Source organism: Phocoena phocoena, chromosome 9 (genome assembly GCF_963924675.1).
Source record: "Phocoena phocoena chromosome 9, mPhoPho1.1, whole genome shotgun sequence".
In the NCBI taxonomy this organism is placed as follows: domain Eukaryota; kingdom Metazoa; phylum Chordata; class Mammalia; order Artiodactyla; family Phocoenidae; genus Phocoena; species Phocoena phocoena.
Genome location: NC_089227.1, coordinates 20,410,896 through 20,433,760, shown reverse-complemented (window position 1 = coordinate 20,433,760; position 22,865 = coordinate 20,410,896). Strand labels below are relative to the sequence as shown.

General features: G+C 40.9%; 1 protein-coding gene across 5 annotated transcripts in view; it reads left to right on the top strand.

Annotated features, from left to right (window-relative positions):
- Positions 1 to 22,865, top strand: part of GSAP (gamma-secretase activating protein) — an 87,060-nt gene that overhangs the window by 59,052 nt on the left and 5,143 nt on the right. For 4 of the 5 annotated variants that reach the window (XM_065883821.1, XM_065883820.1, XM_065883819.1 and 1 more), the window contains 7 exons: positions 8,085 to 8,213; positions 9,068 to 9,126; positions 9,823 to 9,854; positions 12,130 to 12,191; positions 15,840 to 15,935; positions 18,478 to 18,548; positions 19,027 to 19,121. In XM_065883821.1, coding sequence (XP_065739893.1) covers positions 8,085 to 8,213; positions 9,068 to 9,126; positions 9,823 to 9,854; positions 12,130 to 12,191; positions 15,840 to 15,935; positions 18,478 to 18,548; positions 19,027 to 19,121 — 544 coding nt within the window. The remainder of the gene's footprint in view (positions 1 to 8,084; positions 8,214 to 9,067; positions 9,127 to 9,822; positions 9,855 to 12,129; positions 12,192 to 15,839; positions 15,936 to 18,477; positions 18,549 to 19,026; positions 19,122 to 22,865) is intronic. The other variant, XM_065883823.1, reaches the window with a different exon arrangement.

The window sequence follows — 22,865 nt, the reverse complement described above, 5'->3', positions numbered from 1 at the left end:
TCCTCAGGACCCTTTTTTTTTTTTTTTAGATGCCTTATATATGTGTTAGCATACGGTATTTGTTTTCTCTTTCTGACTTACTTCACTCTGTTTGACAGACTCTAGGTCCATCCACCTCACTACAAATAACTCAGTTTCGTTTCTTTTTATGGCTGAGTAATATTCCATTGTATATATGTGCCACATCTTCTTTATCCATTCATCTGTCGATGGACACTTAGGTTGCTTCCACGTCCTGACTATTGTAAATAGAGCTGCAGTGAACATTGTGGTACATGACTCTTTTTGAATTATGGTTTTCTCAGGGTATATGCCCAGTAGTGGGATTGCTGGGTCATATGGTAATTCAATTTTTAGTTTTTTAAGGAACCTTCATACTGTTCTCCACAGTGGCTGTATCAATTTACATTCCCACCAACAGTGCAGGAGGGTTCCCTTTTCTCCACACCCTCTCCAGCATTTATTGTTTGTAGATATTTTGATGATGACCATTTTTTTTTTTTTTTTTTTTTTCTCTGCGGCACGCGGGCCTCTCACTGCTGTGGCCTCTCCCGTTGCGGAGCACAGGCTCCGGACGCTCAGGCTCAGCGGCCATGGCCCACGGGCCCAGCCGCTCCACGGCACATGGGATCCTCCCGGACTGGGGCACAAACCCGCGTCCCCTGCATCGGCAGGCGGACTCCCAACCACTGCGCCACCAGGGAAGCCCTGATGATGACCATTTGACTGGTGTCAGATGATGCCTCATTGTAGTTTTGATTTGCATTTCTCTAATAATTAGTGATGTTGAGCTTTCTTTGGTGTGTTTGTTGGCAATCTGTATATCTTCTTTGGAGAAGTGTCTATTTAGGTCTTCTGCCCATTTTTGGATTGGGTTGTTTGTTTTATTGATATTGAGCTGCATGAGCTGCTTGTAAATTTTGGAGATTAATCCTTTGAATTAATATTTTATATTAATTTTATATTAATTAATTTTATATTATAATTTTATATTAATATTTATTAATATTTCATTTGCAAATATTTTCTCCCATTCCGAGGGATGTCTTTTCGTCTTGTTTATGGTTTCCTTTGCTGTGCAAAAGCTTTTAAGTTTCATTAGGTCCCATTTGTTTATTTTTGTTTTTATTTCCATTTCTCTAGGAGGTGGGTCAGAAAGGATCTTGCTGTGATTTAGAGTGTTCCACCTGTGTTTTCCTCTAAGAGTTTTATAGTGTCTGGCCTTACATTTAGTTCTTTAATCCAGTTTGAGTTTATTTTTGTGTATGGTGTTAGGGAGTGTTCAAATTTCATTCTTTTACATGTAGCTGTCCAGTTTTCCCAGCACCACTTACTGAAGAGGCTGTCTTTTCTCCATTGTATATTCTTGCCTCCTTTATCAAAGATAAGGTGACCACATGTGTGTGGGTTTATCTCTGGGCTTTCTATCCTATTCCTTCGATCTATATTTCTGTTTTTGTGTCTACCATACTGTCTTGATTACTGTAGCTTTGTGGTATAGTCTGAAGTCGGGGAGTCTGATTCCTCCAGCTCCGTTTTTCGTTCTCAAGATTGCTTTGGCTATTCGGGGTCTTTTGTGTTTCCATACAAATTGTGAAATTTTTTGTTCTGGTTCTGTGAAAATTGCCAGTGGTAGTTTGATAGGGATTGCATTGGATCTGTACATTGCTTTGGGTAGTAGTCATTTTCACAATGTTGATTCTTCCCATCCAAGAACATGGTATATCTCTCCATCTGTTTGTTATCAGCTTTAATTTCTTTCATCAGTGTCTTATAGTTTTCTGAATATAGGTCTTTTGTCTCCTTAGGTAGGTTTATTCCTAGGTATTTTTTTCTTTTTGATGTGATGGTAAATGGGAGTGTTTCCTTAATTTCTCTTTCATATTTTTCATCATTAGTGTATAGGAATGCAAGAGATTTCTGTGCACTAAGTTTGTAACCTGCTACTTTACCAAATTCATAGATTAGCTCTAGTAGTTTTCTGGTAGCATCTTTAGGATTCTGTATGTATAGTATCATGTCATCTGCAAACAGTTACAACTTTACTTCTTCTTTTCTAATTTTGATTCCTTTTATTTCTTTTTCTTCTCTGATTGCCGTGGCTAAGACTTCCAAAACTGTGTTGAATAATAGTGGTGAGAGTGGACAACCTTGTCTTGTTCCTGATCTTAGAGGAAATGGTTTCAGTTTTTCACCATTGAGAGTAATGTTGGCTCTGGGTTTGTCATATATGCCCTTTATTATGTTGAGGTAAGTTTCCTCTATGCCTACTTTCTTTTTATCATAAATCAGTGTTGAATTTTGTCAAAAGCTTTTTCTACATCTATTGAGATGATCATATGGTTTATCTCCTTCAATTTGTTAATATGGTGTATTACATTGATTGATTTCGTATACTGAAGAATCCTTGCATTCCTGGGATAAACCCCACTTGATTATGGTGTATGATCCTTTTAATGTGCTGCTGGATTCTGTTTGCTAGTATTTTGTTGAGGATTTTTGCATCTATGTTCATCAGTGATATTGGTCTGTAGTTTTCTTCTTTGTGACACCTTTGTCTGGTTTTGGTATCAGGGTGATGGCGGCCTTGTAAAATGAGTTTGGGAGTGTTCCTCCCTCTGCTATATTTTCGAAAAGTTTGAGAAGGATAAATGTTAGCGCTTCTCAAAATGTTTCATAGAATTCACCTGTGAAGCCATCTGATCCTGGGCTTTTGTTTGTTGGAAGATTTTTGATCACAGTTTCAATTTCAGGGCTTGTGATTAGACTGTTTATATTTTCTATTTCTTCCCGGTTCAGTCTCGGAATGTTGTGCTTTTCTAGAATTTGTCCATTTCTTCCATGTTGTCCATTTTATTGGCATATAGTTGCTTGTAGTAATCTCTCATGATCCTTTGTATTTCTGCAGTGTCAGTTGTTACTTATCCTTTTTCATTTCTATTTCTGTTGATTTGAGTCTTCTCCCTTTTTTTCTTGATGAGTCTGGCTAATGGTTTCTCAATTTTATCTTCTCAAAGAATCAGCTTTTAGTTCTATTGATCTTTGCTATTGTTTCCTTGATTTGTTTTTCATTTATTTTTGATCTGTTCTTTATGACTTCTTTCCTTCTTCTAACTTTGGGGTTCTTTGGTTCTTCCTTCTCTAATTGCTTGAGGTGTAAGATTAGCTTGTTCATTTGAAATGTTTCTTGTTTCTTGATGTAGGATTGTAGTGCTATAAACTTCCCTTATAACTGCTTTGGCTACATCCCATAGGTTTTGGTGTCATTGGTTTCTAGGTATTTTTTAATTTCTTCTTTGATTTCTTCAGTGATCTTTGGTTATTTAGTAGTGTCTTGTTTAGCCTCCATATGTTTGTGTTTTTTACAGATTTTTTCCTGTAATTGATATCTAGTCTCATAGCATTGTGCTCAGAAAAGATACTTGATACAATTTCAGTTTTCTTAAATTTACCAAGACTAGATTTGTGACCCAAGATATGATCTATCCTCGAGAATATTCCATGAGCACATGAGAAGAAAGTATATTCTGTTGTTTTTGGATGGGATGTTCTATAAATATCAGTTGAGTCCATCTCGTTTAATGTATCATTTAAAGCTTCTGTTTCCTTATTTATATTCATTTTGTATGATCTGTCCATTGGTAAGAGTGGGTTGTTAAAGTCCCCTACTATGAATGTGTTACTGTCGATTTCCCCTTTTATGACTGTTAGCATTTGCCTTATGTATTGAGGTGCTCCTATGTTGGGTGCATAAATATTTACAGTTGTTATATCTTCTTCTTAGATTTACCCCTTGATCATTATGTAATGTCATTCTTTGTCTCTTGTAATAGTCTTTATTTTAATGTCTTTTGTCTGATATGAGAATTGCTACTCCAGCTTTCTTTTGGTTTCCATTTGCATGGAATATATTTTTCCATCCCCTCACTTTCAGTCTGTATAGGTCCCTAGGTTTGAAGTGGGTCTCTTGTAGACAGCATATATATGGGTCTTGTTTTTGTATCCATTCAGCCAGTCTATGTCTTTTGGTTGGAGCATTTAATCCATTTACATTTAAGGTAGTTATCGATATGTATGTTCCTATTGCCATTTTCTTAATTGTTTTGGGTTTGTTATTGTAGGTCTTTTCCTTCTCTTGTGTTTCCTGCCTAGAGAAGTTCCTTTAGCATTGTTGTAACGCTGGTTTGGTTGTGCTGAATTCTCTTAGCTTTTGATTGTCTGTAAAGCTTTTAATTGCTCCATCGAATCTGAATGAGATCCTTGCTGGGTAGGGTAATCTTGGTTGTAGGTTTTTCCCTTTCATCACTTTCAGTATGTCCTGCCACTCCCTTCTGGCTTGTAGAGTTTCTGCTGAAAGATCAGCTGTTAACCTTATGGGGATTCCCTTGTATGTTATTTGTTGTTTTTCCCTTGTTGCTTTTAATATTTTTTCTTTGTATCAAATTTTTGATATTTTGATTAATATGTGTCTTGACATGTTTCTCCTTGGATTTATCCTGTATGGGACTCTCTGCGCTTCCTGGACTTAATTAACTATTTCTTTTCCCATACTAGGGAAGTTTTCAACTATAATCTCTTCAAATATTTTCTCAGTCCCTTTCTTTTTCTCTTCTTCCGGGACCCCTATAATTCGAATGTTGGTCCATTTAATGTTGTCCCAGAGGTGTTGGGGACTGTCCTCAATTCTTTTCATTCTTTTCTCTTTATTCTGCGCCACGGTGGTTATTTCCACTATTTTGTCTTCCGGGGCACTTATCCGTTTTGCTGCCTCAGTTATTCTGCTATTGATTCCTTCTAGTGAATTTTTAATTTCATTTATTGTGTTGTTCATCATTGCTTGTTTGCTGTTTAGTTCTTCCAGGTCTTTGTTAAACGTTTCTTGTATTTTCTCCATTCTATTTCCAAGATTTTGGATCATGTTTACTATCATTATTCTGAATTCTTTTTCAGGTAGAATGCCTATTTCCTCTTCATTTGTTTGGTCTCATGGGTTTTTGCCTTGCTCCTTCATCTGTTGTGTGTTTCTCTGTCTTCTCATTTTGCTTAACTTACTGTGTTTGGGGTCTCCTTTTCGCAGGCTGCAGGTGAATTGTTCCCATTGTTTTTGGTGTCTGCCCCCAGTGGGTAAGGTTGGTTCAGTGGGTTGTGTAGGCTTCCTGGTGGAGGGGACTGGTGCCTGTGTTCTGGTGGATGAGGCTGGATCTTGTCTTTCTGGTGGGCAGGACTGCATCCTGTGGTTTGTTTTGGGGTGTCTGTGACCTTATGATTTTAGGCAGCCTCTCTACTAATGGTTGTGGTTGTGTTCCTGTCTTGCTAGTTGTTTGGCATAGGGTGTCTAGCACTGTAGCTTGCTGGTCATTGAGTGGGGCTGGGTCTTAGTGTTGAGATGGAGACCTCTGGGAGAGCTTTTGCTATTTGATGTTACATGGAGTCAGGAGGTCTTTGGTGGGCCAGTGTACTGAACTTGGCTCTCCCATGTCGGAGGCACAGGCTTGACACCTGGCTGGAGCACCAAGACCCTGTCAACCACATGGCTCAGAAGAAAAAGGAGAAAAAAAGCAGAAAAAAAATAATAAAGTTATTAAAATAAAAAATTTTTAAAAATAAAGAAGTTGGGGCTTCCCTGGTGGCTCAGTGGTTGAGAGTCCGCGTGCTGATGCAGGGGATGCGGGTCCATGCCCCGGTCCGGGAAGATCCTGCATGCCGTGGGGTGGCTGGGCCCGTGAGCCATGGTCGCTGAGCCTGTGCGTCCGGAGCCTGTGCTCCACAATGGGAGAGGCCACAACAGTGAGAGGCCCGCGTACCGCAAAAAAAAAAAAAAGTTAAAGAGTAATTTAAAAAAAGAAAAAGAAGAGAGCAACCAAACCAAAAAACAACTCCACTAATGATAAGAGATGCTAAAAAGTATACTAAAGAAGAAAAAAACAGACAGTGAGAACCCTAGGACAAATGGTAAAAGCAAAGCTATACACACACAATCACACAAAGAAGCATACACATACTCTCAAAAAGAGAAAAAGGAAAAACATATATATATCTATATATAAAAAAAAGAAAGAAGAGAGCAACCAAATCAATAAACAAATCTACCAATGATAATAAACTCTAAATACTAAACTAATATAAACATAAAATCCAAACAAATTAGATGCAGAAAGCCAACCCCAAGTCTACAGTTGCTCCCTAGGTCCACCACCTTAATTTTGGGATGATTCGTTGTCTATTCAGGTATTCCACAGATGCAGAGTACATCAAGTTGATTGTGGAGATTTAATCTGCTGCTCCTGAGGCTGCTGGGAGAAATTTCCCTTTCTCTTGTTTGTTCGCACAGCTCCTGGGTTTCAGCTTTGGATCTGGCCCCGGTTCTGCATGTATGTCACATGCAGAGGGAGTCTATTCTTCGCTCAAACAGGAGGCGGTTAAAGGAGCAGCTGATTTGGGGGCTCTGGCTCACTCAGGCTGGGAGGAGGGAGGGGTATGGATTGTGGGGCAAGCCTCCGGCGGCAGAGGCCAACATGACCTTGCAACAGCCTGAGGAGCGCTGTGTGTTCTCCCAGGCAAGTTGTCCCTGGATCATGGGACCCTGGCAGTGGTGGGCTTCACAGGCTCCCGGGAGAGGAGGTGTAGATAGTGACCTGTGCTTGCACACACACTTCTTGGTGGCTGCAGCAGCAGCCTTAGTGTTTCATGACCATCTCTAGTGTCCGCAATGATAGCCGGGGCTCGCGCCCGACTCTGGAGCTCAGTTAGGCGGTGCTCTGAATCCCCTCACCTCACGCACCCCAAAACAATGGTCTCTTGCCTCTTAGGCAGTTCCAGACTTTTTCCTGGACTCCCTCCCCAGCCAACTAATTTCTGAAACAGCAAGTTAGTTTTATTACGTAACTCACTTTACTGATACTTCAACATCCATTTTGAGCCCGTTGTGACTATCCTTTCAATAAGAATTTGGGTGATGTGCTATTACTTAACAAAAGGGCATTTTTCTTGATTGAGGCATCTTTTTTTTTTTTTTTTTGCGGTACGCGGGCCTCTTACTTTTGTGGCCTCTCCCATTGCGGAGCACAGGCTCCAGATGTGCAGGCTCAGCGGCCATGGCTCATGGGCCTAGCCACTCCGCGGCATGTGGGATCTTCCCGGACCGGGGCACGAACCTGTGTCCCCTGCATTGGCAGGCAGACTCTCAACCACCGCGCCACCAGGGAAGCCCGAGGCATCTTTTTTAAGTTCTCTTTTTTCCCTTGTAATACAGCCAAGTCTGTTTGCACAGTAGACATTAACTCACTTTGTTTTATGGCCACACGTTGCACCCTCGACCCCAGTCAAATCTTTTATAACTGCATATGTTTTGGCAAGAAAGTGTGTATCATAAATTTATCTTCATTAATTTGCAAAAACAATTTTTTGTCAGGATATCCTTCAACATTAAAAAATGTATTACTCTTGCATTTTGTTTAAAAATGAACGTAATGGGTATTTTTTGCTTCAGGGTAGTACAATGATATCAATGCATCAAAAACCTAGATGGGATGGTCGCCAACTAATTCTATCTTGGAGTATTTGACAACTGACTGTGAAAGGAGTTCATTTCACCTTTCTGATTCCTGAGTTTTGAAAAAGATCCTTTGGAAGTAAATGAGCTTAGTGGGAAAGTAACCCTATTCTTCCACGTGTTCCAAATCTTGTGCACATTCTCTCACCAAACATGGCATTGTTGGCACAATCTGAGTCAGAAAAATGGGTCTCTGGGGAGGAAATGATTTGATGTGTTCAGTGTAGGCTTCCCCACTTAGCCCTCACCCAGGGGAGTCCTACTGGCTTAGGGAGGTGAGCAGCTCTCTCTGTGTGTGAAAGGGACTCGAAAAGGAAGGGAGGAAGGCAAGCCTCTTCTGGTCTATTTTAGAATTCCTATCGGGGCAAGAAAGCCATCCTTTGTGGGAAGTGTCCACTCAGAAATGTTGCCTCATGAGAGCTAAGGAAGTGAAGTGAGCCCAGCTGTGCAGCAAGGCTTGCGTGGCCCTTGCCGAGTACTTTGGGCCACAGGACCTGTTTCTCAAGCTCACCAATGATTTTGTCTCCTACAGGTGCATAGCTTTAAGGGCTACTGGGAAAAACTGAACTCCAACCTGGAATATGTTAAGTACTCCAAGCCACACTTACACTATAACAACAGCATGGTCAGGAGAGAGTGGCACAGCCTGATCTCGGAAGAGGTATGTGTGGGTTCCTGAACGCAGAGCAGGAAGCAGAAGCCCAGCTGATTAGGTTCGGTGATGCCCTTAGGCCATTAGGCTGGCCCGTGTTCCAGCACTCTCCCCACTTGCCAGGCACTGTTTATTAATACTGCTGATCCCCAGTAGGGAGACCAAGGTGCTTCTCTGACCTCTCTTCTCTTGAAGAGGAAATTCAAGTGCAAAGAGGTTAAGAGACACACACGGCATGTTCATAGTAGAAGTGGGATTAACATCCGGGTCTCAGATGTGTTTTTGTGCTCCTTGTGTAGTTAAAAATTGATTTAAAAAAAACCTGGGTGTTCCCAAAGTACTGGTTGCTAGGGGTTAGGGATGGTTGAAAGGAAAAGAGTGAATGTGACCCCTATCAAGGGATAGCACAAGGGAGATCTTTGGGGTGATGGAGCATTTCTGTATCTTGATTATGGTAGTACATTGTGGTATGTGAATCTACACATGTGATAAAATGACAGCACTATACGCTCACTGTACCAGTGCCAGTTTGCTGATTTGTATATTGTACTATAGTTATTTATAGAAGATGTAAACATTGAGGGAAACTGGGTAAAGAGTACATGAGCTGTCTGTAGCATTGTTGGATATAGTTGTAGTGTTGTTGTATATAATATGTAGTTGACTTGCAACTATATAAAATATGTAATAGTTTCAGAATAAAACTTTTTTAGAGCAATTGTTAAAGAATCTAGGTGTTCTGATTACCTGGAAAGTACCTCTCTTTTTTCTGAACTCTTAACTATATTGTATTATGACCTCACTGAAAAATGTCACCCACAAAACCTTCACCTTCCACACTTTTGACGTGTTCTCACTCCTAGAAAAAAGGAAAAAGAAGGTCTACGGTGTATGTGAGAAATATTCTTGATAATGCAATAAAGTAAGTAAAATGAGGGATTATTGTAGCTGTAAGATGGTTATATTTTGTAATTACTTTCTTGGCTTCCTTTCAGGGAAGTAGCTTACTTTTGTTGCATATCCTCAGTAAGATAATGCTATCAGCTTATTAATGCAGCCACCTGAGCCCTATTCTGGAGTTTGGAGCTGGAGTTTCTAGTGGGAAAAATTTATATGTCAAACCTTTTAGATTTGCATCCTGGGGCTGGATGACTTACAAGGAATAAGTGGTAAAGAAAACTCTTATTAGTTGAGCACTTTAGAGGGGTACAAACATTAGGTTGATTTTAAACAAGTGTAAGTGGGCTGGTGAGCTTGCTCTTATTTTGAAAGCATATTTTCTGGGTAGATGAGTCATCTCAGAGTGCTATAAGCATAGGCCCCATTCCAACCCCTGTTCTATTTTCTGTTCCCCTTATTTCCAATAACTGAGAGCTGTAATTGTTCTAAATTGTTGTCATTGTTTGCACTAAAGAGTTTTGAGATTTTATAAATTGCCTAATGTGGCTTTTGCCAAGTTGATTAAAGTTTTTGAGGTTTTCAGCAGCCTGAGAACAGTTTCTGCGGTGGTTTTATGGGTTTTTAAAGGAGGATATCTTTGTATGGTGTGGCTTTCGTTGTTTTGTTTTTTTTTTAATAATGCTTCCTGTGTGAATAACATCGGCTAATTTCTTTGTAGGGTGATTTCTAACCTAGAAGCAAGGAATTTGGGTAAGAAAATAAAGCGTTCTGGATTTCAGTCAGTGTTTTGTTTGTAATACCATTCTTCCTCCCACTGTGGGTTGGCAGGGAAATCCCTTCCACTAGTGCTGTGAAAGCAGCACCCTTTACTATTTTCCCATCAGAGTGGCCACTCAGCTCCTTCCATGTCTCTCTTGGCACCAGGTCCTTTGGGGACAGCTGCTCTTGCCGAGGAGTCTCTGACTGTTTTCCTTCTGTTTCCCCATAGAACTGATCGAATTAACATGCCCTCTGGCTGTACTCCCAGGGTGTAGTTCCCTTGGCTTAGAGCTACTTTCTCTCCAGCTGTCTGATCATACAAGGATCTTTGACTTGTATGCTCCTTTCATTTTGGTTAGCACTTGGGCACTCCCTGGGCTAGGTCATAGGGGCACAAAGACTAGGGGCCTCTAGACAAGCAGTGTGTTTATGGGGGTAGAGTATGGGCTTAGGGGCGGACAGAACTGAGCTTAAACTCCAGCTTGGCCACCATGTGCTCTTAGGCAAGCCATTTATCCACTTTGTGTGTTGTCCTCCTCAGGGCAAGCGTGAGAAGAAAATGAGAGTCAACGGAGTCGTGTTTACAGTGCCCAGTCCCTCGCTTGGTACATGGGATACCTGACATGGCTGCTTTATCTTTAGTGTGTGAGGAAGAAATGCTAACACATAGCCTCTAAACCAGGGGACAGGCAGCTGCAGGGTGCAGGGGGTGAGGGGCTAGGTCAGGAGTGGGGACAGAGGTTGTAAAGGCTTCCCACGGGGGGGTGATGTCCGAGTTAAGTCTTGACAAAGAAGGGGAACTTAGCCAGGGGAAACTGAGGGGAGAGGATGCTAAGCATATCCAATACAGGCTTTTTTGGTGGTTTTGTCTGTGGAACTCTTTCACACTTCATAAAGGTCAGCCTCCATTAAAAAAGGAGCTGTTGTTTTTATGTTCCACTTCTGTTTTATGGGCTTGGATGTTTAGGTATATGTTGGGTGACCCTAACGGACATTATTTTATATGATGCGTTGCCGCACATCCTGCAGCTGTGCGCACAGCCCGCATGAGCTGTGAAGTCACTGAGTAGCCCCGGGAACCAGGCCATCTAGGCCTGAAGCCAGGGCTCTGCCACCAGCACCAGGCAGGAGCAGTCTGCCAGGGGTGTGAATGTGCATGCAGGCTCCCCTCCTTGCGTTGCTAGGGGATTTGCACTGTGGGAAGTGTTGCCAGTCTGGCTGAGGTTTCTGTGTGTACTCTGCTCCCACGACTGGGTAGAACTCCTGTTCTTGTACTTCGGGCCTGTTTGCATCCTGTTACTAGTCGTTCTCACTAGATGACCTTCAGGGAACTTGTCCCTTCCTCTCATGTGCTTTGGTTGTGCTAGTTTCCTAGGAAAAATGTCACTGTCAGAGATGGAACATTCCTTGTGAAGTTCAAAACAGCCATGAAAACTACTGGGCTCTAGTTTTGAATTGTTTACCATGAAGGCTGTGTAGGATCCAGTTAGGATTTATCTCAAGGGGTCAAGAGGCATCCGTGCCCTCCCACACGGAGTCCTCAGCCCCCTGACCGGGGCAGTTCCGCCTGTTGACGGGCTCATGACTCAGGTTCTGGGAGAGGAAGATGGGGCTTGGAGGTGCCATTAGCGGAGCGTTAGGGCAGATCTTCCTAGAGACAGCGTTTTCCTGTCCCTCCAGTCTTGCTGGTGCGGTGCAAATCAAGGTGGAGAAAGTGCCATTTGGTTTAACCTTACATGCCACTTTTCCATCTCAGTTAGCTACCTTTTCAGTCCCATAACTTGTGCCAATTATTCTTATTTACCGCAGTAACTGACTGGTCTCCTCGCCTCAGTAACTATAAACTACAAGTTGGAGTCAGAAAGAAGGGAGTCTTGCGACCCTTCCACTAAGTCCCCGTCCCTGGGTTTGCCCCTCCCTTAGGGTTTAGAATCTCCTATGAAGCAGAGGATCTTAGTGGTGAGTCTTCACACTGAAGAGAAATCAAAGTCAGAGTATATTGGTGTTGGGAACATGTTCCTTGTTTTCTTTCTTTCTTTCCCAGTCTCTGCCTCTCTGGTTCACAGCTCTCTCTCTCTCTGCATATCACTAAGTGGTAAGTTGCAGCGTGTAGAACTAGGTCACACTGAATGAAAAATTTTCATCCCATCAGGGAATTGTTATGTTTTCCCAGTGACTCAGAGAAGGGAAACCCAGGCTGAGGCCTTCTCCTTCCAGCCCATTCCCGAAAACCACCCTGCTTGATTGTTGCTCTGTTTAATTTCAGAGCCAAGATTAACACCCCTCTTCCAGGAGGAAGACAACCACCAGCGGCTGCTTATGGGGCTGGTAAGTGGTCTGTGGGCTGTTCAGTGCTGGTGAACAGTGGGCTCCAAGGAAAGGGGGAAGGGCTAGATTGTACTTCTCATTCTGTTCTTCTTTTTCATTCACTCTTTCAACACAGGGTTGTTGCCAGTCACTCACTGTAGGTTCAGTGGTGAGGAACACATATATAATTTCTGCCCTCTTGGTACTTGTAGTCTTGTGAGAGAGACATGAATTAATCAGTGACCCCAATAAATGTATAATTATAAAACATCATAAGGAAATGTATAGCGCTGAGAGTTTTTAAAATAGGAAACAGCAGCGTCTCTGTAGCATTTGTTTTTGGGTTTAAAATACAACGGGATAAAGTATTCTTTCTCAAGAGGTCCTACCACTAGGAAGACCAAAAAGATATAAATCAAAATAAATTAATTGAAGAGCAGGATTGGCAAATAAATCCAAAATCTTAAAAAAAAACTATTTAACATCTGAGAAGTCTAATAAAATATTTTTAATACTGTGCAGGCTTAGGAATGGGATAATCTATTACCTTAAATATAGCTAGTTTAAAAATATGAGAAAAATACGTGTAAATACATATTCATACACTTAAAAATTCTAGTTAAACGAAGTTTCCTTGGCAACTAGAAATGACCAAACTTGAGCCAAGAAGAGATAGAAAGCCTGAAAGCATAATAACCATAAAATAATTTAGAAAAAATATCAAAGATTATCTCCAAAAAAGGCCCCAAGTTATTTAATGAGTTTGTGCTTTCAGACTTTTAAGGACCAGATCATTCTCATGTTATGTAAAGTATTTTTGAAAAAAAGATGAGAAGCTTCTTAATCACTTAAAAAAGCCAGCATAACCTTAAAACCAGAATCCGACAGTGACTACTTATGAATATAGGTACTACAGGCGTAATTAAAATACTTCCCAGTGCTCTGTTTGAAAATACAGCATAGCCACATGGGCTTCTTTCTAGGAAGGCTTAATATTAGAAAATATATTAATGTAATTCATCACACGACTAAGTCAAAGAGGGAAAAAAAAGATTCTATAGGTGCTAAAAGTTGATAAAAGTAAAATTCCACTTCTGGAATTTTAAACAAAGTATAGTCTAATACTAATAGCCAGCATCCTTCTTCATGTCACCTTGGAGGCAGTGCTATTAACGTCAGAAAGAAGTTAAGTATCCTTGCTATTTTCACTAAAATTTTACATTGTTTTAGAAATTCTAGCCAATGCGATAAGAAACAAAAGTAAAAGAAGGCGCTATGATTGTCTAATGCAACAAACAAAATAATCAACTGGGAAAATAATAAAATTTAAAAAAAAATGCTGCAAATTAGTAAGCTGGTGATGCTATATTTATTTTCTTTTTGATTAGGATTAACCAGTTAAAAAAGATAACAAAAAACAGTATATTATTTCCAAATCATTAGCATCTAACTTTAGTAAAATTATAAGCAAAAAGCCAGTGAAATTTCTGTGACAGTTGACTGACTCACTTGACAAAATAAAGAGGAATGGGACTGGCATTATGAGATATCTAAATGTGTTGTTGATCTACAATAATTGGAACAATATGGTGCTGATACAAAGATAGACAGGAGGCTCTAGATTAAATTTGGGTATTTGGTGTATGATAAAAATGAGGCATTTAAAAATCAATGTGGAAAGAAATAATTTTCAATCAATCAATCAATGCCTGACTATTTGGAAAAGATAATTAAGTTAGATTCTTCCCACCCCAAATACCGCCACTTTATATCATAAACCAACAGAAATATCAGGTTAAGGAATCATATAAAAATTTTAAACTGTGTGAAAGAATTTGAATAAAATAAGTGGACAGTTAAAAAATACTGAGAAAGCCTTTTAAGTGCATTATTGAACATAAACCTACAGGAGAAGATTGACTGAAAACTTAGACGAGAACAACAGAAAGGCAATACATTTAGAAAAAAGTATTTGCCACATATGTGATAAAAAAATAACATTTGGCATGTAATGTTTATAAATCAGTAAGAGAACAACACACCGGAAGGGAAATGGACAAAAGCTGTGACCAGTGAATTTTCAAAAGTTTATTTAGGCCAAGAGATCTTGAGTTGGGTCAGGGTAAGAAGGAGAATGCTTAACATTGCTATAATCAAATGACAAACAGAATAAATGTTTTTCTTTGTCTTTTTTTTTTTGTCTATCAAATTGACAAAAATTTAAAAATCATACTAGGAAAGTTCAGGGTACAGGGAATTTGACAGCCTCATGAGATGGAATTGGAAATTAATATAACCACAGTGGAAGCCATTTTAGCAGTGTCTCTATAACCTTAAGTAGGGACCCAATGAATTCCATTTCTAGGAATTTAGCCTGACAAAATAATCGAGGATATGGCAAGCAACTTTTGTGTAAGGATTTTTTGGTGGTATTTGTAACAATAGTAAAGGAAATATCGCATATGTATAAGAAGGGAATAAATAATTCAATTATAGTATTTTCATAAAATTGGACACTGTGCAGCCATTACAACTAGTGTGATAAAGAATAATGACATAAATTATCATGTGAGAAAAAGCAGATTGTAAAATATTAGAATGAGTGTGCACACTGGAAAAAAGGAAAATAAAAAAACCAAAATGTTAATGTAGATGGTAGGATTATGAGCAATTTAAATTTTCATCTTTACGCTTATTATAGAAAAATTGAAATGCACAAAAATATGCATTATAACTTACACAGAAAAAAAATAATTTTTTTTAAAGCCTAATCAATTAGCACATGCCGGAGACTGAATTGAAATAATATACCACTCTGTCTTGGCCCAGGATGCCACGGGCTAAGGTTTACCCAGCGTGTCTGTCGTAAATGTAAATCTGCTGAAATAGAAGATATATATACTTGTGTTGTCAGTTATACAATTCCCATGGTGTTTATTGATGCAAAGATTTCTCTAGCCAAGAGGGTTTGGAGCTGAGCAGGCCATTTAGGCAAAAGCGAGAAAAAAAGGAAGAAAGGGAGAGAAAAGCAAAAAGTGGGAGGGCTGGGAATGCCACACTGATTGGGGAGCCCCAGGGATGGTTAGAAGAGTGTGGCTATAGAAACAAGCCCATTTGGAGGCACTAGGCTAAATATATCCATACCTTTACATGTCAGGGAGCTGCATGGAATGTCTTAACCATTGCACAGAGAGAAGTACCTGGTGCATTTCCTTTTACTCCATCCTCTGTCCTTGCAAACACCCAAAACCTGTCCCTTCCCGCCACCCCCATTAGCACAGTCATTCCACATTTAGAGTTGTTCCTGTTAGCTCTCCAGAGCCAGGCGCAGTAGACTTCAATCCTTTGGTAGATCCCAAAGCCTTTGATTGCTAAGCTAGTGACTTCCACTGGCTTCTTTGGAGAATTCTCAACAGGGCTGGGAGCCTGGCTCTCAGCTGTTGACTGGACTTTGGGTGAATCATAAGTCATTCCTCTCGAGGAAAATGGTGGTGCCCCCTGATTTATGCCCATTAAGGAACATTGTGGGTTATGCATTTCTGCTAGTGGGATCTTCAGGTCCAATATCTTTCATATTGATAGGAAGTGTTAATAAATGAATAGAATTCAAACCAGTTGCAGGTGTGACTGGGTAGGTTGTGACTTATCTAATCTATATTCTGTTTTCAGATGGTGTCTGAGCTAAAAGACCATCTTTTGAGACATCTACAGGGTGTGGAAAAGAAGAAAATTGAACAGATGGTTCTGGACTACGTTTCAAAACTGGTTGGTTTTGCTTTATCTTCTCTACCCGACCCACCCCCCCACCAACCGCTTGGTCTCTGGGTGTATAGTTCCCAGTATGTGGTTCAATAGGTTTTTCATATTAGGTTTTTTGGAGCTCTCCCATCCTCAAACCTGTATATGTGGTGCTGTAGATTGAAGAAAGGGGGAAAAGAACCAAAAAACAAAGAGAATGTGACTCTGGAAGTGGCTTATTGCACTCCCTGGCAGTAGTGGTTACATGCTCATGGAAGCCTGGAACAGTGATGAATTCAGCAGTGGTTGCCGAATGTTCATGTCATCTTGTCATCTTCCAGCTCCTTATTAAACCATAGGTAGTGATTTCTGTACATGGAGGTTTCTGCAAACACGAGAGAACTTGAACTTCAATTCTTACTTAGCTCCAACAGCCCAATTAGGTGAGATTCCAGCCCAGTTGTATAAATACTTACCATGTTCCAGAGTCTGCTGATGAGATTGGCATCCCATTTACCTGGTAGCCACTCATTGAAGTTGTGTGATCCATGTGTAAATAGAAGTGATGCAGCTGGATTGAAATTTGAGGCTGTCTTGAGTCTTTCAAAACGCATATGGAGTTGAGGCCTCACCCTACTTAGAACCTGGAAATAATAAGATGGATAAAAATTTTAAAGTATTTAAATATACAGAAAGAGAAAGAGCACTGCAACACTCCATTTCTCCAGGTTTGCATAGGACCAGCATGTAAATGTGAACAAATATTTTTGCATTGAATTCTGGAAGATTAGTTAAATTTATTAGATATGGCCCTGATTTCATTTCATGTTTAACTTTTAAAGTTTTCTGCCTTACAGGGAACTCTATTCAATAATGGAAAAGAATATTAAAAGAAGAGTGTCTATATGTGTAGAACTGAGTCACTTTGCTGTACAGCAAAGATTGGCACAGCATTGTAAATCAACTCTACTTCAGTTAAAACAAATTAAAAAACAATAAAAACAAACAAACGAAAAAGAAATACAGAAAGAAATCTTCTATTTTGGAAAACTGGGTAGTGGCAGAATGGCTCTGTGAATGGAGCGTGAGCTCTTGGATAGCACTTGCTTAATGAGTGTTTGTTGAATTAAAACAACTCCCCGAAATGCTCCCAAGTGCCACCCATTGATTTATTTCTATAGTAAAGTGCATGCATGGAAGTAACTCACTCAAATCCTTTGTTGGTCATATGGCCATAGAGACGGTTCATAGTTAATTAGTCGGAATAAAGTTGCGGAATATTTTTTAAAAACAGTTTTCTGCCTTCATTGCAGTCATTAGTATCTGGTTTTAAATCACACATTTGAATTTCTATGGTAAGGTTTGACTTCGGAGTTTTAGTATAGGAGGACAGGCTGGTATTTGCGTATACTAATGTTTACAAGCAGGGCACTGAGACTTTCTTAAATAATAGTTCTTTGCAGTTGAACACCACCAAGGGGTTCACTTTATGAATGTGTTACTGATCTTCCCCATGTTGATGCTAACTTACTTTCTTTGTCCTTTCATAACACACAGTTATTTAACACATCACCTACCATCTTTCTTTCTGTTGACTTTAAATTTCATCTTCCAGAATGTTAAGGTTTTTCTTCAAGCATCATTCTTCCCTATAGTTAATCGCGTCAAAGAATCCCCATAACACTAGTGTGTGCTAACAGCTCCTAGAACCAATAGGGCCAGAAATGGTAGAGATGAGGTCTCAGAAAACTCGTTGCCCCTGTCTTTCCAACTCAGCAGTCACTGATTGATGCCAAAGCTGCTCACTCTGCCCAGCAGCAAACGGCTGAGTCTCCCAGTCCCCTCCCAGGAGAGTGGCTGGACAGCCTTTAGAAAATAAATCCGAGGAGGTTGCTGCAAAACCTGATTATAGTGCTTATTTGTTATCTTACCTGAGTTCAGCCAAAGAGAAACTGAGAATCTATATCATTGAGAATAAATAGTGTCTGTCTGTGCTCATATGGAAACTCTTCCTAATTTTGCCCCCTGTCCTTTGCCTACACGTGCAATGCATGGATTTGTGGTCCTGATAACAGCTCCTCGGAGATTGCCCTGTTGCTGGCAAACGAGTGAAATGTAGAACCTGGACGTGGAACTAGTTTTGCTCCACAGCACATGCTCAGGACCTCCATTCTCTTCAGAACCGCCTTTCCTCTGTCAGCTGTCAGCTATGTCACCCTTGCCACATAACAGGCCTAGGGCGAACTCTGTTGCACTTGACCTTCACTGATGGATAAGGGCCTGTGATTGAGGGCCTGTGTTTGTGAGCGATGGGGCCGATTAGCGGTGGGGAAGCTCAGCTGGGGCACTGCCTGCAGTGACAGAGGGTGCTCTGTTAGACGGCGGCTGCACATTTTCAGTCTTTCCATTTGGGATTCCAGTGCTTGAGAATTGACCTCAGAAAGGCTGGTTCTGTGTCCGGGCACAGCCTGAATGCCAGCTGCCCGAACATGCCTGTCAGAGCTATGGAAGGATAGCTTGTAGGGGAAAGGGTATGAACAGAGGTTAACAGACTGTCTTTACCCTCTAGCTGGATCTCATTTGCCAAATACTGGAAGCCAGTTGGAGGAAACATAATCTTCATCCCTGGGTTCTCCACTTGTACGCAAGTATTTCTTGCTCTATTTTATCATGGTGTACAAAGAGGTAAAACAACTCTGATTGCTGCCTGTTGTAGCAAAGCCTTTTTGAGACTTACCAGTTGAAAGTAACTCTCACCAGCCCCTTACACCATCCATCTTAGTTCTGAACTCAACATTTAAAGTTATGCCCCTGTTACTTCACCTGTCCTCTTTCCTTGGCATCTGGCTGATGAGGAGGGAGGGGCACGTGAGCTCAGTACTGCCAAGAAGGGGAATTTAAGTTAATGCAGTTTATCATTTCTGTGCCTACCGTCTGGTTAGATTCTAGGCATTAGGCCGCTGGTCATCGTCACATCTATGAACCTTTCTATGGGGCATAGCCTTTCACAATTAGCATGAATTCCACCAGGATGTGGCACTCAGAGCTACTGCTTACATGCAAATGGGGTTTTGGAGATGAGCTGCTTGGCTGACGTGCTGCTTTGTTCTTTGACCAGCAATAGACGGGCGAGTGCTGCTGAATTTGCGGTCTTTCACATCATGACCAGGATTTTGGAAGCTACTAACAGTTTGTTTTTACCTCTGCCTCCTGGTAAGTCTTGGCTTTTTTGGGTTTTGTTGTAATAAACTTGTTCTTTCTTCTTTACATAGTCTCTGGACTTTGGTGCATTATGAGTTTAAGAATGAGGCCTCCTATGTCTGCGAAATGGTGTGTCTGGTGTCACTGTGACAGATGGGCCTGAGGTTGGTCTCTGCCGACCAGATCTCCTCTGATTATTAAACTATACAGTAGCTTGTCACCAATTTTAGGAGCCAAGGCTGGTCCCCATGCAACTTTCTGGTTCAAAAACCAGTGGAGCTGATTCAGGGAGATCTTTCTCTGATGTCTCCAGGCCTAGTTTATCTGATCAAGAAAGTTAACACTCAGAAGGAAGTAGGTCTGGCTGGGTGTCAGAAATTGAGTTGATTCTTATATGTTCCTTGGAAGCTAAAAATTTCCCTTAGGATTTTGAAAAAGGACCAAATCAGGCTTCAAAACGCCTTTGGCGCATGTGTCTGCAGTCATTCATTTAATTGGTGATTTGTTCATTCAGTCAACAAACATTTGTTGAGCAATTTCATGCCAGGTACTGGGCTAGAAATTAGAGCAATTCCAAAAATTAACAAAAGTCTAGTTGGGAAAATGTGCATATAAATCAATATTCATTATAAGAAACAAGCTCCTGTTTGCTATAAACGACCTGCCTTATGCTTGTTATGTGTAAATTCTGATGAGTTTTAAGCTTTATGATAGCTATCGCTATATAATATATACTAGCCAATTTTATTTAATTCATTCATATACATCTATCCATCCATCCGTCATTAATTTGTTCCTTTGTTCATTCATTTTAAGGCAACATGTATATGGTCCCCATTTTGTGCTAGGTACTATTGTAAGTACTTTACATAAATTTAATTTTTATAATGATGCTAAGTGATAAGAGCTTAAATTGAACCATATTAAATTGTTAATATCCAACCAGTTTTTGACCAACAAAGATGGCACTTTCAAATGGTTCCACTTAATATTATTCCCACCTTATAGATGGTGAAATTGAGGCACAGAAAAGTTAAGTAACTTGCCTACAGTCACATAGCTATTAGGCAACAGAGCCAGTGCTCAAATCCAGGGAGTCTGGCCCTAAAATCTATGCTTCTAGCTCCTATTCTGTGCTGCCTCTTGAATTTTATATTCCAGCTGAAATAGTTGATATTGAAACATTGGCTGTCTATGGGCCTGGAAAATCCCCACAGCACATCTCAACTTCTCTGCATTTGTGATATATCTGGTACAGTCTGGAATCTGTCACACTTTCTCTATCCATATGCCTTATCTTATAAGATCTGCTTGTAGTGGAGGCACAAAAGGAGTTTCTTGTGAATTTGTAGGGATCTGAAAGTGACCACTCATGAGGAGAATGGATGGCTTTAAATGGAATATGAATTGTGAGGTGCCCTGTAGAAAGAGTGAAGGGATTTCATGAAAATTATATATGGCTTTCTAGCTTAAATTCTTAATTGTTTGTCATTAACACAAAAGACCTGGTAGAGAAATGGGTCGACAGTTTCAGATTTGTTCACCATGGATCTCCAAGCTCCTTTTATAAGTAAATGACACTGACTCACTGGGGACAATATTATATCTGGGAGATCATAAAAATCCACTTTCTACAGAACATTGCATTTCTACACAGGGATGGATAAGGATGGAAAACACAGAACAATTTTACCCATAGCGATTGAAAATTATTATGAGTAAGAGCTTAATGGCTGGTGTCCATGGGTCAAGTAAGAAAGAGCAGTTTCTCTTTCTCCTTTTCTCAGAAATGTTTGTTTCCCTAATATGAAGTGACACTGGATCATGTTGGGGGGTGGGGCATGTGTGTGTAAATGCAGGTATTTTTGTGTGTATGTATGTAAATGTGCTCGCTTTCCAGGCCCCGTGGACTAGTGAGAACTGTTTGAGTTCCAAGTGTCAGAAACTTGTAACCGGAGTTACTTAAAGAAAAAAGGGAATGAGGACCACGGAAGAGAAGTCATAGTTTAGAGCTGGAGCATTTACCGTTTAAAAGGGACCTGTGTTCTCTTTGCTGCCTGGAGAAGGCCAGGAGCCCTGGAGGGTGAGGACTAGAGCTGGCTGGAAAAGGTCTCTCTTTCGGTACCGATGCCTACTTCTAGCCAGTTTGCTCTGTTGCTTAGAGCTGACATGCTGAGAGGAGGCCAGGAATGGGCTGTTGAATTTGGGACTGTGCCCTGGGAATGGAGGATAAAGGGTCATCAGGGATCTTTAGGACATGGACACAGAGCTAGAGAGGGATTTTTTTTTTTTTTTTTTGCGGTACGCAGGCCTCTCACTGTTGTGGCCTCTCCCATTGCGGAGCACAGGCTCCGGACGCGCAGGCTCAGTGGCCATGGCTCATGGGCCCAGCCACTCTGCGGCATGTGGGATCTTCCCGGACCGGGGCATGAACCCGTGTCCCCTGCATCGACAGGCGGACTCTCAACCACTGCACGGAAGCCCCCAGAGAGGAATTTTGAATGGAGAAAATCTGTAGGATCAATAACCTTCTATAAACTCTTCCTCAGAAATAATTTTGTAACTTTTTTAATCTTGAGAAGACTGTCCAAATCCATTTGAAAAATCTCATGTTGTTAATTAGCTAGTAAAATCACTATTTTTTTTTGGAATCAGAGCAGTTAGTAGACTCATCCCATTGTCAGCCCATTAACATCTGCTTGAGGGCAGAGTCTGAACTTTATCTGACCCTCAGTGTTGCCAGGACATGGGACTCAAGTCTCCCACTGCTCATGTTTCATATGCTCAGAGAGAGAAAGCTCCACGACGTCTCTGAATCCAAGTCCCAGCTCTCTTTGGCCATCATGTCTCTGTCATGTAAGCCTCTAAGGCCAGGCAACGAGTCTTCGTCATTCCCCATCCACATCCAATCAGTTTCCAAGCCAGTACACGTCGCCATGATCCTATGATCCCTTCCTGCCCTCTCACTCTCAGTGCCCTCGCTCCCTCTTGGACAGGTTCACGCAGTCACTTCCCAACAGATCTTTATTCCTCCGGTAGCAAGCTGTCACTCCGGTCCATTCTTTACCTGTTGCCACGTTAATATTCCAAAAGTAAAACTCAAATCCTCTAACAATCCTGCTCAAAAGCTTTCCTGCTCAAAAGCTTTCAAAAACAATCCTGCCTCTCCAGAGTTTACTAAATAATCAATTCCTTGCTGTCATTCAGCATTCAACCCTGTGACACATATATTAAGAGCACCCTGTACTTTTCCTTCATAGAACTGGTCATATTTTAAAAAATGAATATTTATTTTGTGATTAATTGATTGTCAGTCTCCCTATCAGACTGGAGGGTGGATGGGAGCAGCAGTCATGCTTGTTCTTCTCATCACTGCACACCCAGCTCCTTGCCTTCGGCGTGCCGAAGGGGTTTTGTTGAATAGATTAACCTTTCCAGTCTCACCTTCCACCATTCCTCTTGCACGCCTGTGCCAACCCAACTGGGTCATTTACTCTTTCCTAAATGTGCCCCATGCTTTCTCACCTTTGGGCCTCTGTTCGTGTTGTTCCATTAACACCAGTTCTTGAGGCAGGATAACGTCGTGGTTAAAAGGCTAGGCTAAAATCCCACAGCCTGCATTCAAATGTTAACTCAGCCACTTACTATTTCCCGGGCAGGTTTCTTAGCTCCTGTGAGTCTTGGTTTCCCCATTTATAAAGTGGGGATCAGGTAGTTCCCACCTCATGGTGTTATATGAGGATCAAGTGAGCCTGT